This window comes from Chaetodon auriga, chromosome 7 (genome assembly GCF_051107435.1).
Source record: "Chaetodon auriga isolate fChaAug3 chromosome 7, fChaAug3.hap1, whole genome shotgun sequence".
Classification (NCBI taxonomy): domain Eukaryota; kingdom Metazoa; phylum Chordata; class Actinopteri; order Chaetodontiformes; family Chaetodontidae; genus Chaetodon; species Chaetodon auriga.
In genome coordinates, this window is record NC_135080.1 from 5937928 (window position 1) to 5954312 (window position 16385).

General features: G+C 43.3%; 1 protein-coding gene across 1 annotated transcript; it reads left to right on the plus strand.

Annotated features, from left to right (window-relative positions):
* The first annotated feature begins 13902 nt into the window (after positions 1-13902).
* On the plus strand, positions 13903-16321 carry hdac12 (histone deacetylase 12). The gene is made up of 8 exons (XM_076735680.1): positions 13903-14140; positions 14241-14384; positions 14631-14790; positions 14886-15076; positions 15174-15324; positions 15508-15624; positions 15695-15837; positions 15942-16321. Exons 1-8 carry the CDS (start codon positions 14039-14041, stop codon positions 15963-15965), a joined length of 1032 nt encoding a protein of 343 aa, XP_076591795.1. The 5' UTR covers positions 13903-14038; the 3' UTR covers positions 15966-16321.
* Positions 16322-16385: the final 64 nt, after the last annotated feature.

Consider the following 16385-nt stretch of genomic DNA (forward strand, 5'->3'; position numbering starts at 1 on the left):
TGACAAGAAGACTTTACCTCTTCAAAGAGCAAAAACTTTGACTTCAGTAGCCTTAAAAGATATTTTTTGGGGGGGGGGGGGGGGGGGGGAGCCAAATGCTGAAAAGTGTATTTTGTACGAGAATAGGAAATGAAAGAAGATGAAGATCTTGAGCTGGACTCCTAATTAACCCCAGGAGTCAGACAAACACAAATGCAAGAAACAGATGCCCCATTCTGGCACATGCTCGAGCCAAATGTGGAACACATTCACACTGTCTCCTTTCAGTGGCATCCCCACAAGGTGCTGTGGAGGAATGTGGGCACTTCTACTTAGAATGAGACAAATTCCAGAGAGGGCCTGACGCTCGAGTGAGACACTGCCCTTGATTCATCTCTTCGTGCCTTTCCCCTCGATCCGGCCCCGGCAATTGTGTGAAGTCCTCACACCATGGCAACTGAGCTGGTATGAGTCAATCCTTTAGATAAATGCATTAATGTTATCTTCTGGGGACAGCAAAATGTGAGCTGACTATAACTTTATCAGCGCAAATTGGCCACATTGTGAACCCCAACACAGCAGCTTTGACATGGAAATGAGGAGTTAAGTGTGCGAGCTCTGGGCTTGGTGCCTAGTCTGCGCCACCCACAGAGAGTGCCAGAGATCACCATGGAGGTGTCCAAATGCAGCAGCCGGTCATGTGAAAGGGCAACGGCTACCTGGCTACTTGGAGGAATAAATTACATTCTTAATATCCTGCTTTGCAAAACACCAAGTGAACACAGCCACCGCCATGTATGCAGAGGAAGGAGGATCGGTGAAGAAATGTGTATTTTTGGAGGTTTTCAGTCACAGCTGAGCTAAACGATGCCAGCAGGGGAGCCATGAGATGACACAGAGAGGAAACACTATGCATACAGTGCCCTCATATGGTTAATGTTAACAATTGCATCTATGTCCTATTCCAGCAACTTTACCCCCACTTTGCATATTTTAGCTCAGGTATGTATATGTGCAACAAATTCAACAATTTTTCTTTTTTTTTAATCATGATTGCATATATTTGGATGCCTGAATATCAGGTAATATCATGCTCATATTCACAGTTTCTTTTTAATGGTTTGCATGCATTAAAGGTTTGGATATTGGCCTTACTGCTGTCCTTATTTTGCCTTTTTAAAAATGTTTGACTTTTAAACAGTGTGGGTTTGTTATTTGGATGCAGTTCAAGAGTTATTTTGATGCAAATAAGACTCCCATTCATGATATTGATTTTGGCATGTTGCTCTGATATAGCCTTCGGCTGTTTTGAAGCATTTGTCGTAATGTAGTTTCTAAGAGAAGAATCCTTTTTGACCTTTTTAAGTGGATGGTTATTTTATTTCTTTCATGCACCAATTGGCCTAATTTAGTTTAAAAAGCAGCTTGTTTTTACTCCAGGCTTTTTTCATCCCAGCCTGTTGTATGAAACTGAAGGCTTGTGGCCTGACAGCATGAGAAGCGCTGACCTGCCATCCTTCCACTCTTCTGTGAGTGTCTTTCTGCTCGTAAAGCTGGTGTTACCTCAACATCCTACCCGACCAACAGACGGAGAAGGGAATCTCTACGTAGCCATGCACTCTGGCCTGTTTTACATGTGTGCTGTGATCTGAAGGCTGTTTAGAAAAGGGAGACAGTTATGTCATATCTTTATGAATGTCCATATGAGGCTTTAAAAGGGCAATAAAAAGCGGGGATGAGGAGTTATGGGATAGTTACAACCAAGGTCAGGGAAGAGGTTGTGTGAAAAAAGAGACTCCAATGTGCCTTGACTTGTTAAAGATAAAGAGAGCTGTTAAGTGATGGAAGGCTAAGTTCAGTGCTAATACAGCCTGCTATGGGCTCTGTCAAAACACCGCTGCCTGCTGAGAAGGAGTGGAGAGAAAGCAGGAGCTGTTTGCATTCCTTCAGAATCTGCATTTCACAAATGTGAAGTCAGTGTACTCCCACACACTTAAACCAACTATGCATTATCTCACAGTGTAATGATGTCAGCTGCTGGGATCTGACACTGTGGCCTTTTCCTTGAATGGGCCGACAAAATGAGCACGTAACATGTGGAAACATCAGTTTCACGTGTAATAAATTGCTGTGCTTGTGTGCATATTTGTTGTTCCAAATAATTTACATTTATTACTGTGGCATCATGTTTTGTGGGGTTTATGAATTATTATATTTTTTTCTTCTCTCTGTTGATCAATAACCACTGTTCCTGTTAAATAACAAATCCTGTGAACCTAACCCGGAGCACCAAACATCTCTTCCAATTTCTTGAAGTTAGTTAATGTGTGATTTACGCTACAGTGCAAGGTCAACACTGAATACTTGTGGATGATTTTAAGTCAATGGCAGCATACCTCCTTACTGCTGCTTTCCCCCTCTGCTTCATAACCACAGTTCCTGGCCGTGTGATCCTTCTCTGCTCGGACAGTCACAGCGCTCCTCCTCTTCTGCTTGTCTTTGCTCCTTTGTCTGTGATTGACAAGGAGATCTCTGTTCTGTGGCAGCTCTGGGAACACATCATCGTCGTCATCATCATCATCATCATCACCATCGTCCTGATCGTCATCCTCCTTCTCCTCCCCCGGTGAAGACTCTCCATCGTCAGAGCTTTCATTGATAAATGTATGGCCGTCGGCTCTGAGGGGACAGGTGTAATGCGAGAAGGTGATGGAGCTCGGCTTGTGCTTCACGATGCGTGGGAGGTCCAGCACTCTGCAGCAGGAAGCAGGTACAGTTGTAGGGACAGTGAGGGTAGTACTGGAGTCCAGAATGAGGGTGGGACACAGGTACTCTGGAGGCTTAAAGACATGGCCGTTTGAGATTGGCTCTGACCTTTCAAAGTCTGGTTTTCCACAGTCCACTGTCTGACCCGCATGATTCAGAACCACCTGGTCTGACTGGCCTTCTGCGGCAGGAACAGGAAGTGAACTGCTATCACAGCAGTTGTCATCTGACATAGGTAATGTTGAGACAATACCTGCTTCAGGAAGCTGAGCTGAGGCCAGCTGGCTCGGGTCCAGGTGTGCTTCACCAGGAATGACTGACACTTGTTCAGGCTCCTGTAAGCACACAGCTTCCAAGAATTCAGTGTTGTTTTGATTGACAAAAACAAAACTCTTCTTCAGCTTGTGCATGCCATCAGCTGGCTCCAGCAGCAAGCTTTGGGTTTCAGGGAGACAATCATCCCCTCTGTGATCTGCTGAGCCGTCAGAACTCTCTGAAGTCAACTCCTGTATTGAGAAGGCTAATTTTTGTAATCCTGAAGCTGTCCAAGATTGATGTTCCTCCCTCTCCATTATTCCTTTATTCTACAGTTTCTCATAATTCAGAACATAAATCCACAGGTACTTGTGCTTGATGTATCGGATGGCCATTTTTATCCAAGATGCTCAGTCAAACCACAGAGCAGACAACCTGAAAAAACAGAAATGAAAACACATGAAGGGCACGTAACACATCTGACAAGCACAGAAGGATATTTCCAAAGGCAGGTACAACAAGCTGGACTACACGCACTTCTTGGGGTGTCTCTGTTCTGTGATGATCAAAGTCTCGGTACACAACACAAAGCTTTTGAATCCAACTCTGAACAACTCCGACTACGTGCCATCCAGCAAGAAGTTCGCTGTGAAATTCAACATCTGGCTCAGGCTGGGCTGTTCAAGTCTGGATCTGTTTCACACACGATCGTAGTGACATCACTGCACAGAGGAATCCGGCTGCTCTTCCCCAGTCAGTGATTTACTACACACTACACCATTCATCAGGGCAGAAGATGCCCCTGGTCGACCGTGGTTAACATCCCGCTCACCCCGTCATTAAGCTCTTCTTTAAAACACACCTTGGACAGGTCTGAGACATCTGAGGTACACATGGAAAAACAAACAATTGCATAATTATAGACTTTCCTCAGAAGACACTTTTTTTAGATGGGATTACCAGGAAGCTTCCAAAAGAAACACAACCCGCACAAGACCTCAGCACGTTCTTCCTCTCATGTTTTAACAGTAAAACATTTGATTGTAAAAAGGTAAGTGCCCAGAGATTTTTCTACAAAACAATCAGACAGACCCAACGCAGCTGCACAAAGTTAACTTGTGTAAATTTTGCACACATGGGTCTCTGCTGTTTCTGTGAGAAAGCTGCAGTTGCCAGTGCCTTTACCGCGGCCTTGAGACACTTAACACACACCCACACACACACAGAAATATGCATAGTCGCCCTTTTGTTTTTAGGACACAAGCAGATAAAGCAACCTCAGACAAGGACAAAATCCAACTCTGACAATACTTCTTATGAATCAGGCACAATGGTGGAAAATTGGGAAATCCTGCGATTCCATACAGCAACATTAAATACTAAGTCAATCAAATGCTGTAGTGCCTCTGAAAAACCTGTCCCTACATGGTGAATGTGAAGTGAGTGTACAGGAGATTAGGGTTCCTTCCAAGAAACCCCTCTTTTAAAAAACACTATGCAAGGGGGTCTCATTATTCTCAAATGAATGCAGAGCAGATTCAAATAGAGGGAAGAAGTCACAGAGCGAAATGAACTGGGAAGGTTGACTGGCAAGGCAAGACCACAACTTATTTAGAAGCCAGCATTGGAGAATTTTAAGAGAAAGGTCCCGAACAAGTCCTCTCACGTAGAAACAACCTCGGCCTATATTATAAGTTTCTCAACTCAGCCTAGGAGGATTTGTGAGGAGGGAAATTGAGTTGTCAAGCTGTCATTTGTTTCTCCATCATGAGCAGACGCCCATCATCAGAGTTAGATTCAGAGCAAAACAGAAAACAAAAGACTCACCTGCTGCATGGAAAAAAGATCCTGTGTTGCCTAAACAGTGTCACTGAGATCATGGCAAAGCAGTGGCACTGAGCCTCGTTCCTGTAAGAGCAGAGAGGGTTGGACAGCCCCTCGCAGAGCCACACTTGTGTCCCCATAGGCTTATTCTTCTAAAAGGCAAGCTTGTCATCACAACTATCACCCCCTACTCCTCCTCCTTGTGTTTCCCCGGGGGGCTGCAGGAGTGTTCAGTTAGCAGCAACTAAACCATTCAGAATATGCCTAACAGCAGGGAGAATGTGTACTTGTTGGGAGATGGAAAGAGGGAGGGAAGGGGGTGGGGGTGGCTTAAAAGAGGGAGGGAGGGAGAGGGGGTGCGGTGGAGGGAGCAGCATGGGTTGGCACTGGAAAAGAACAAGGTGAAATGGGTTTTTAGCCTTCACAAACAGGCTGTGAGGAATGGCTAACTTCGCTGGCTCGAGCTGTGCAGGAGCAAGATGTACCGCGGCCGTGACCTATGGCTTCAAAACACCGGGCTGAGGAATGCTTTCAAGTCAAAGGGGAGAGCTGCGAAGCGCCTTGACTTACTGGAGCATATTGTACATTAGATTAGGACGATATCTCCACGAGAGGATTTGATGCTGATCTGAAACCAAAAGTGTGATTCCCCAAGTTTGCATTTGACACTTAATGCAGAAAAACTACCAGTTAGGTGTCTGTATAAGACAATTAGTGATGCCTGATTGTATGTAAGGGCAAAGCACTCGAACCATTCATACTGTTGTTGATTCACATTTTACTAGTGTCTAAACAAGCAAAAATTTACTTCAACAATCAGGAAATACCAAAATAATCGAAGCCACACATTGTATTCTTCATTCTCACATACTGCATTCATCCTTCAATATCTTTGCAGTAATCACATACTTTCTATTTCATGTTTGGTGCTCATTGATGAAATGTGGAGCGGAAGCTACAAGTGAATCCCATTTGACTTATGTGATAAATAAAAGCAAAATCCCAGTGCAAAAAATTGAGCCAAGGCATTCCTGAGTAAACACTAATCCTCCTGAGATTCAGTATGAGTTAAAAATGCATGTAGGGAGTGACCACATATAGGAATTGTGGGTGAAAGCGAGTGAAAGTGAGAGATGAACATAGAAAGTAAACATGAAAGGGGCATGTCTGAGCGTTTGCTTGTTCACTGGCTGAGGACCTGTTGTTTATACTGCTCTTGGGCTCCCTGATAGGACGGGAGCATTGCAGGAAGAATGCCTGAGCTCACACTCAGGGAGCACTCCTTGACTTTATGCCATTCATTTGTTTATTTACTCATTCATTCAGTCTCCTCACCAGGAGTGAGGAGGTGAACCCGTGGCCACAAATCAACACTTGGACTCAGTTTGACCTCTGGCCGGTGGGGGGGTGGGGGTTTGAGCTCTGACTGACTTCCCTCATTCATAAAATACTTTGCAATTTGCAGGTGGCTGTCATTCTCTCTCAAAGGTTCCTCCTGTTTTCCTTTTTTTGTTGTTTTTTACAGGTCTTCAGCCTCTGCCCTCTGTGGTGAATTGAGGCCTTGTCTCTCTTTAAACTGTAATGACTTATATACTCAACAACGCCCAGAAATTAAAGTATTTTCTGACTAAAATTCAGATACAAGTCATGAAAGACAAAAGTAGATATATTCTGTCCTACATCTGGGAATATGTAACAAGCCATGCTCGACACAGCAGCCATGAAAAAGCACAAAATCCACTGTTTGAGAGGTGAGATAAGGTATGTGTGCAAACTTTTAATGTTTCCTGATCTTTTGTTCACAGTGAGTGACATTCCTGGTGTCCTTGTTGGTTATCTGTATTTGCATTACCTCTACTGTCTGAACAGTTACATGTAAAGGTTACAGGAAGTACACAAGAGGTTTGTCTTTTACCAGCTAATCAGAAAAATAAAGTGGCAAAACTCAATCAGAATCATTCCTGAAAACAACTGTCCTTCAGTCTGGATGTCTGGGTTGTGTACACATTGATACAGACCAGGCCTGTCAGACAGTGTGCTGTGGTCTTGTTTACTCTGTCTGAGAGAGGTAACATATGTGTGCAGGTGGATGCGAATGAGAGAAAAAGAGCAGGAGAGAGACGGAAAGAGCGAAACAGGGACAGGAAGAAAACGCATCTGTTCATTGTGTCGACGTACATTATGAAACATTTAGGAAACACCAACTTGATTAACAGCCGCCTTTTCTCTGCCTGGTCTATCAGAGCTGTGGAGGTGAACAGTCCAAGGCCAGTGGGAGTGAGAACAGCTGGGCTCAAACACAGCTGGATGTTCTCACAAGCTAACCTGGGAGGCCCCGTCTGCCCGTGGCTAAAGTGGAAATAAGAAGAAAAAACAGCTTTGTTTGGAGCGCTGCAAGAAAAGCACTGACTTTGCCTCCGCGGGGGACGATAAGCAGAATCAGCACCTGGAGCAGGAGGGAAGAAATAAAAGAGAGCAAAGTCTGTGTGTATTTAACATGGTTTGCACTGGCCAAACACCAGGCTCTGTCTCTGTGGTAGCTAAATTTACATTATCATTGCTGTTGCTGTGACTTTTAAAGATTTGTTTGAGACAACTTGGCCACTAACAATAAAAGTCTACAACGATGCAAGTGGCTCTGTGAGGCTGAACTTGGACAGAGGGCACAGCAGTGCTTTGAGATGAATGCTAATGTCAGCATGCTAACAGGCGCACAATGACAATCATGTTCACCATCTAGCATGTTAGCACGCTAGAAGAAGGATCCAAGGGGGGATCTGGTTATCTTTTGATTGAGGGTGTAAGGAAAGAGGCTGTTGTATCTTGAAGCATATTTGTGATTTGTGATTTTGAGACACACATAAAGAAAGTGACTTGACATGACATCCACTATAAAGTATATTCATTTAAAATTTTTAGAGATTTAAATTGAATGTTGGGTCCCTTACGCCCATTTAGCTTGTGTTTTCTTCATTCTAGTGGTCGAAATGAAAACTCACACCTCGTCAGTATCAAAGCTAAATGTACCTTTTAACTACATGTAAAGCTGTGCTGAATTAAAAGGAAACAAGACAAGACTTCCTGCTGCAGATCACCGCTATGACAACTATGTCAGACAGCACTGGGGGGACGTGGACCGGCTGCCAAAGCAAACTGCCAGAGATGGCAGGCATACCAAGGGCCGGATGCAAATCCTGAGCAGGCGGAGCAGCTCAGTGCCAAACCCTCCAGAGAGAAGCAAATGCGAGTGTAAGAGGATATTACTGTTTGTTTTTTACTGATTTACAGAACAATAAGAATGATGATTTCCCAGTCAGTTCACCAGCCACTTCAGCTGGAAGAGCGAAGGAGACTGATACCGACAGAGTTCAAGACCCATTCACTAAAGAATTGTAACACCCGAGGGTACAAAATTCATCTTCAATGAAATATTAATCTCACACCACACTAGAAATATACTCTTTTTAAAGTAAGACTTTAACACATTAGACACATTTGGTTTTCTCAGTGTCATGGATGAAAGGTTTATCATTTAGTCTCAAACCTGACTGTGTTTCATTGACTGTGGATCTATTAAAGACATTATGCTTCAATAATATTTGCTCCAAATAATTAATATAAAAATGTATTATTTGAACATCCAGTATAATTTAACAGCCAGCCAATATATATATTCTTTAAGTGTAATCAAATATAGGTGAGAGATTCAATAGCTCTTGGATAAAGGTGTAAATCACAGTGTTCATGGGGCACAGAGGTGCCAAAATGTACCCTTCTTGAGCATTAAGTTACCTGAAACTTTCTTTTTCACTCAAACCAGTTACTGTACATGCAGCCTTGTTTGTGAGCATGTTTTAGTGTCTGAGTAAAAACACATTCTGCCCTGTCATTTCACTTGCCGTCTCCTCTCTCCCTCTTCCCCTTATCAGCGGTATCAACACGGCTGTCAAGACGGGGCAGACATTCCGAAGTGCCTGTGGTCTCCTCATGGCACAGCGAGATGAAAGTGGGGGGAACGGAGCCAGCTGTGTTGATGAAACATGTGACTGTTTGGTCGCAGGTTTGCCTGCCAGCAATGCAGCATGTTACTGCTGCACAGAGCAAGAGCGAGTCTGTCAAGACAGCCAAGACTGACGGGGTTGAACCTCAGCTGCAGTATGAATGATCACATTTTACCTGCTCTGATAACATTCACATCATGCTGCGTTTATATCCACGGACAGCATGTGTAGAAGCAAAAAAAATCTATTTGAGTGTTTTTTTATGCTGTTGCACGCTGCACTTATGTAACACGAGTCATATCCAGCTGTGGAAAACAGACGAGTGCAACACCAAAGGTAAACAGCATTAGAAAACATTCCAGCAATGCCACAGTCTGACTCAATATCTCTGCAGCTTTTCGACTCCCCTACGGATTCCCAGCATACCACAGATCACAGGCAGATGTTCTGCATTATCACTTCTCTCCGCAGTCTCACTTGTCTCTATCCCAAGAGCCGATCAAATCACCATAGGGTTGTTGTGGATGCAAAGATAATGGCCTTCTGTTCCCACTGCATCAGAGGCTAAATTCAATATGAAGTTTTTGTCACAAACAAACATTCATTTAATGTTTGAAACATTTTTTTTTCATGTAACCACATGTAGAACTTCTATAGGGTATGGGGTGATCTCACAATTTGATTTGGCATATAAACAAAGTGATAGAGCATATTTTCCCTCATTATAAGGAGTGGTTAATATTTAGAAAAACTGAATTAATAATTAAGCAATCCCCTCCACATCATCCTGTTTTTCAGAACAGAGCAGCTGCTAGATAAAAAAAAAAAAACTTGGGCTGATAAAACAAGCAACTTCAGGAAAAAAAGGTGAAGAAATGAAACAATCTGTCTGATGAAAAATGGATGTTTTCACTCAGCGAGTGACGAAACCCATGACGAAGCCGAGATTTCACCTCTGAACACTTACGAGCACATAAGAGCGTGAAAACTTTCCTGGGAAAAAAGTCTAATTTGGGTCACAGATACCAAACACCACCTGCTCCTGTAACACCCCAGGAGAGCTATTACTTTTGGCAGGTGACAGATCTGGATTGATAATTGTTTGGAAAAGAATTCTTTTGCTAATAAAACAGCCCCAGATACTCTGTTTTATTCGTATGTAATGAAAGTTATTTGTGCAAAAGCAGTGACTAAATCATAAGCGTTGAAGTGCTATAATCTTCAAAATGCTGGTTTTTGCCTTTATTTCAAACACTAATTAAGTGGTTTTCTTCCATTATCCATTCATTCAGACAGAATTCTCTCAAACTTGAGCTGAAATGCTGATTAAAAACTAAACTTTATAACTGCTCAAACACCACAAGAGCATTGTTCACATTCACAGCTTAATTCATAAGCTTCTAAACTACAGTGGTACATTTGTTATATTGTGAGGAAATATCTGATTGGCTTCATTGACTCACACCTTAAACCAAGACTTAGTTAGATGCGAGCTACAGGGAAATCAATGGAAGTAAACATGGACGAAAATGATGGCAAATTCAACCGCTGCACAGTGATTTCACAGCATGCATGTGATTATAGGCGGACAGGGATGCATGAGAGGTGAATCAGCTCTGCCTTTCATGTGACCGGGGGGATTGCCTTGGAGGGATGAGGCGGCGGGCCGTCACCATCACACAAAGGGAGCAGCTACAAATTAATTCACTCCAACAACAACCCCTGTCCACACCTGCTGCAACACGCTCTGCCAGCACTCGCAATCAACCAGCGAATTCCTTCCGCTCTGAGTTGTCGAGGTGGAGGTGAAAGACGGGGGGTTGTGATTGTGATGTTGTGTAATTGACAGGTATGTTTGGATCCAGTATCTGATGCAAACATCACACCGCCCACTCCCCTGCTGGGGTCGGACAACAAACACGTCTGCCTCCAGGAACGTGAAAATACATGCCAAGATGACAGGGCTATTCAGAAATGATGGGGTTATTCGTTTGGTTAAACACACATTGCGTGCAGCAAATCATTGATCCCATCCATGTGTGAACAAGACAATATGCATAGTCCAAGTGCTCTCAGCCAAGTCTGTGTGGCTTCTTTGGTTGAATAAACTTAAGCACTCTTTTCACAGCAAGGAAACAACTTGGTGATCCCTGAAATAATATGGCTGCAATTTATGACAACAGAGTGCGGGGAGTAAGAAAAACTGGATGCAGACTGAAGTTGGCCTGCTATTTTTTTGGCCGATGAGAGAAGACAAAATGAGATGAAGGCTGTGCAGTTGTCAGCTTCTTCTGTCTCTGCCAGGAATGAGAGGCAGAGCTGCAGGCCTGAAAACAGCTGCCCTGAAGCAGCCTGCTGCTCAGCTGTGAGCGAGCAGCGCAACATATTAAAGAAGCATGCCGGCGTGTTTGCAGGTTTGAACTCTTACTACAAATCATGTATACTTTACATTTTGTTGACCATTTTCAAATGCATTTGTTTTGTTTTTTTTGTTTTTTTTTGGGGGGGGGGGGTTGTATTATTTCCATCACGTCTGCATCACTTTTCATCAAGTTATGCATCACTGCATGGTTAGTTTACATGTGGACTGATTAGAAGGGCCTGCAGCAGAGCTGAAACAATGAGCTGATTAATTTATCAGCCAGTCATTGGAAAATAACTCGATGAAAATTTCGATGTGTGAATATTTTCTGGTTTTCTGCAGATAGATGGTGATAACTATTTTACAGTTCATAGATGAAATCGATCAGTTTAGTAAAAACATAGATTCACCTAGAAAAATCGAACAACTGTTAGTTGCACCATATATTGTACCTCCCAACAACAATGGAAATTTGACAATGAAGAATGTGGATTTGACGTCCTTTGTGACAGATTATACAACTCAGACATGCTTCAAGAGCCTGCTGATAGATTTCCACACTGTGTGGAAGGTAATGGAAACCAGCGGATGCCTGCAAGAGCAGAAAATGTACATTTCTATAAAACAGAATCATGGCTTGCAAAATGATTACCTGTCACATAAATTCAACATGATTTGAAGGAAATGAGCGGCGTGGTCGTTTAAAAAGGCTAGATTGAAATTAAGAGAAACACCTCCGCTGGGGCAGAGCAGAAAATCTATATGTTAATGAATTAATATAACCTTTATCTGCTGCACAAAGCAGACAGTCTTTCTCTCAGGATATTGCAAAGTCTTTGGAAAGAGAGTCCCTTCTCCTCCTTCCTTTCTCCCAATTTGAAACGCCTGTTAACAAGGCTGAACTCAGTAATTGATTTTACCTCTCTAATCTCCTCTCTCTATTATGAGGAGATCTCTCCTCTGCACCTGGGGCCAAGGCTCTGTCTTTTTTCTTATCTGGCGAGAGTACACTAGTCCCTCCCAGTGGGGGCTGTACTAATCCCCATCCACCAGGCTCTTCATGCAGGCACACACACACACACACACACACACACACACACACACACACACACACACACACAGTCTCATGGGAGAAGCCCACAGCCGACAGTATGCCAGACAGTGCCTTGAGCAGCCTGCTAGCAATGTAAAACAGAGACAGATGCAGAAGCAAAACCAGACACAAAAGCAGCAAATCAAAGGCCATTTTAGTATAGTGATAAGGAAATTATGGTGTTTTCAAGCCAAAGAAACATATTTTTCATCTACAAAAAGCACCAGCGTGTGAAAATGCAAACATTAAAAATAGTGGACATTGTAAAATGCATTATTCAATTATTTGCACCACATGACTTACCCTCCCAGAGAGTCCTCTGTCACTTTAAACTGTAACACATGGGAGTGAAGACAGCAAACCTTTCAGGCTCCGAGTCTGACACGATTTCAGTGTGACACCATAAATTATCCTCTGCCACTGTGATTAACCACCTTTGCCACAGTGTGCTTTGGCTTGACAGGAGGGTGGCTGACTGTGAGGGCTGCAGAGAGGACAAAGGACGAGAGAGTAAAAATGGCCACAGACAAACATCAAAGAGCAAATCTGGCAAAAGCGGAGAAAAACAACTACTGTCAAAGCTCTATGAAAATACACCAGAAAGGATGAGCCATTCGTCACAGGTTGAGAGTCAAAAACTTTCCATTTAAAAGGAGCTTTGATCATCTGATGAATCAACGGTAAAAGACCTGAAACAGTGCCGAATGAAAAGAGCCTCATGAATCATAAATTCAGCTCATTTGCATGAGGTCTCCACTCATGTCGACTTTTGTTCTCTCCGAGAGAAAAATCAGTTTGAATGCAGAAAATCTGTCTTCAGATATCATATGATAGGATAGGATGGACTCCAAGTCAAACTGACCACCATTTTTTTTTTCTGTTAATGTCATCAAAGGATCACAATTCAATGTTTTGCCCGCTCAAAAATATCAACTATATTCTGAAGAATATAAAAATTAAAATATTAAATTAGACTCCAATTCATTGTTGAGCATCTAGTCGGTGCAGAGTACTTTACATACATATAGTGGTATTATATAGAATAGGTTGATATAAAGGTTTTATAATTTCTATGTATTCATAGATTCATTTGATTGCATACGTTGTTTGCCTATATTAAGTTGTGGTGGAAAAAGCACTCAGATCTTTTACTTAAGTAAAAGTACAACAGTGTAGAAATTAAGTTAAAGTTATTATGCAGAACAGCCCAGAATAATAAATAGACTATGATATTACTAGATTATAATTACTGCTGCATTACTGCGTTCATCATTTTCATGCTGCAAGTGGTAAAGATAATTTCAACCACTTCATGGTCTTCATAATTTATGAGTCGATTTATGTTTTGCATTAATAATCTGAATCTGCAAAGTCACTTAATGTCAGATATGTGTAGTGGAGTAAAAAGTACAATATTGGCTGAAACAATTCCACTTGAGTAAAAATACTCAAGGAGACATCTGATGCATTTATAGGGAGATGAAAGCACAACTGATGAAGCTTTTTGACCGTCATCGTCACGCTGCATATCTGCAGTACTCGCTCCAAACCACTAGGTGGTGGTACTGAGCCGTGTAACCCTCACACACTGTTATTCTCACTCCATGGCAGCAGGTGGCAGTGTGAGAGAGGACAAGCTCAGCCGCACATCCGTCAACAGGCAGGACACCTTCAGCATGCTTGTGAAGCCGTTTCATAACATCCCACAGCTCAACGCTCTTCCAAACGAGGCATTTAGCCTTCAAACCAGTCAGAGAAATGACCTGCATTAAACAAATCCTCTCCAAAAGACCGCGCGTTAAAGACGGACGGCTGCTCGCGGCAGCTTTCACCTCCTGCAGGTGTTTCCATGCTGAACAGGTGAGAACTTTTCATGAAGTGGATTTTACTGAACAGGACAAACTCGTGCATTGATCATTGATTACCACTGACCTCACGGTGAACCCTTTTCACCTCGCAGGTGAGACATGAAGCCAGCGGACTTCCGATAGTTCATCACAGCCGGTATGTGTGCGAGCTCCCAGCCAATCACAGGTTCCCAATGGGGAAGTTCCCCCGGGTTCTCCACTGTTTAATCAAGGACCAGGTCATCACAGAGAAGCAGGTGAGCGACTCATTCATGTTTTCGGTTGCAAAAATACACTGCTTTCATCAAAACTGACAAAATTTAGTTATGTGTATCAAAACATTTAAAGATGCTACCATGAGTAGTGTCATTTAATTGCAATAGCAATAAATCAATAAGAAAAAACTATTGATCACTGATTAGGACTAATATTATTATGACGGCGCTACTGGAATCCCTTTTCTCATATTTTACTGATAATGTGAATTCCCTTCTTCGCAGTAGGTGTGGGTCCCTGAAATTGCCTCTAAACAGTTGCTCAGCTGCGTGCACACGGAGGAATACCTGAACAACTTCATAAACGGGAAAGTAAATGAGCAGGAACAAAAGAGGACAGGTTTCCCCTGGAGTGAAGGCATAGTGAGGCGCTGCCGATACGAAACAGGTGAGAAGGACGTCTGAAGCCTGTCCTGATTTAACAGCTGAATGGCGTGGAAAGGTAACACCACATTGTCTGCTCGCCCTCTCTCTGGTTGACAGGTGGGACGCTGCTGGCTGCTGAAGTGGCTCTGCAGAGGGGTATGGCCTGCAGCACGGCGGGAGGAACCCATCACGCTTTCCCAAGCTACGGCTCAGGCTTTTGTCTCCTCAATGACTTGGCCGTTGCAGCCAAACACCTGATCTCCTCGCCCAAAAGGAAGGTTCTGGTCGTGGATCTAGACGTGCATCAGGTGGCGTCAGCTGCTTTTAAAGTTGTGGGTTGTCGGTGTGTCATAAATGCAGCATGTGAATGTCATTAGGGAAACTTCCATTGTTTGTGTTCAACAGGGTGACGGCACCGCTTTCATTTTTAAAGAGGAGCCGCGTGTGTTCACGTTCTCGGTGCACTGTGGGAAAAACTTCCCTCTCAGGAAACAACAGAGTGACCTGGATGTCAGCGTGGAGGACGGGCTGGAAGACAAGGCCTACCTGTCCACAGGCACGTTAACGCAGACCATGACAATGACTGGACTATGTGTTGCAGTCACTAGGTCTCAATCTGATTTAGTTTTCTTTTTGCTGGTTTCAGAAGAAGCTAAAGCTCAGTGAAAATCACAATGTAAAACTGTTGCAGTCAGTCGAATGTTTCCATGAACTGAACAACATGCCTGATGATCCACAGTGGAGGCCCACCTCCCCTGGCTGCTGGAGACTTTTCGCCCAGACCTGGTTCTGTATGACGCGGGTGTCGACCCTCATTGGGAGGACGAACTCGGGAGGCTCCGTCTGACTGACCAAGGTGAGTGATGACTCTGACACACAAGTATCTCCCCTGAGACCGTTTACTAATGACTGTGAGCGTCTCCCAGGGCTGTACCAGAGAGATCTGTACGTGATGAAGACCGTGGTGAGCCGAGGTGTTCCCGTCGCTGCTGTTATCGGAGGAGGGTACTCGAGAGACATCGACAAACTGGCCCTCAGACACTCCATCGTCCACAGAGCGGCCACGCAGGTACAGGAGTCATACATGTTGTTGGATGAGCCTTTTCAATCCATAAGCATTTACTTCAACAGCGAAAACGAGTAGATATTGAATTCATGTCCTTCATGTTTCAGGTTTGGAGGGAGTGTGGAGTGTGAAACCTTAATGCCGTAAAACAAGAGGACCCTAACTTCATCTTCAGGAGCTAATAAATCTGGTAATGCTCAATAAATCAGTGCAGAAACAGGAGTTATGATTATGTAATCTGCTGGACAGATTACATAATCATAACTCCTTTCTGAACTGTGAACATTTTTTTGTATATTGGACTGGAGATTTGCAGCTAACAACAAGCTGTATGTGAATATAATCATCCAACCGATGTATAAAATGAGCTCCACTCAGGATATTTTATTCACTCTGTCATACAGTATGTTTACCTCATCAAGATACTGTATCACTTCTACTATAGTTACAGTTGTTTGTGTAATTATTAAATATTCTGTTATTGGACAATACAACTTGTCGACGTCACTGACTGAAGATCTGCCAAATAATCCCACGTGTCATCCATGACA

Excerpts from the sequence above, each read along its gene's own strand:
- hdac12 (XM_076735680.1), top strand. The coding sequence starts at position 14,039 with ATGACCTGCATTAAACAAATCCTCTCCAAAAGACCGCGCGTTAAAGAC. Across the intron at positions 14,791-14,885 it reads GCGCTGCCGATACGAAACAG|GTGGGACGCTGCTGGCTGCT; the intron begins GTGAGAAGGACG and ends TCTGGTTGACAG. Across the intron at positions 15,838-15,941 it reads TCCACAGAGCGGCCACGCAG|GTTTGGAGGGAGTGTGGAGT; the intron begins GTACAGGAGTCA and ends TTCATGTTTCAG.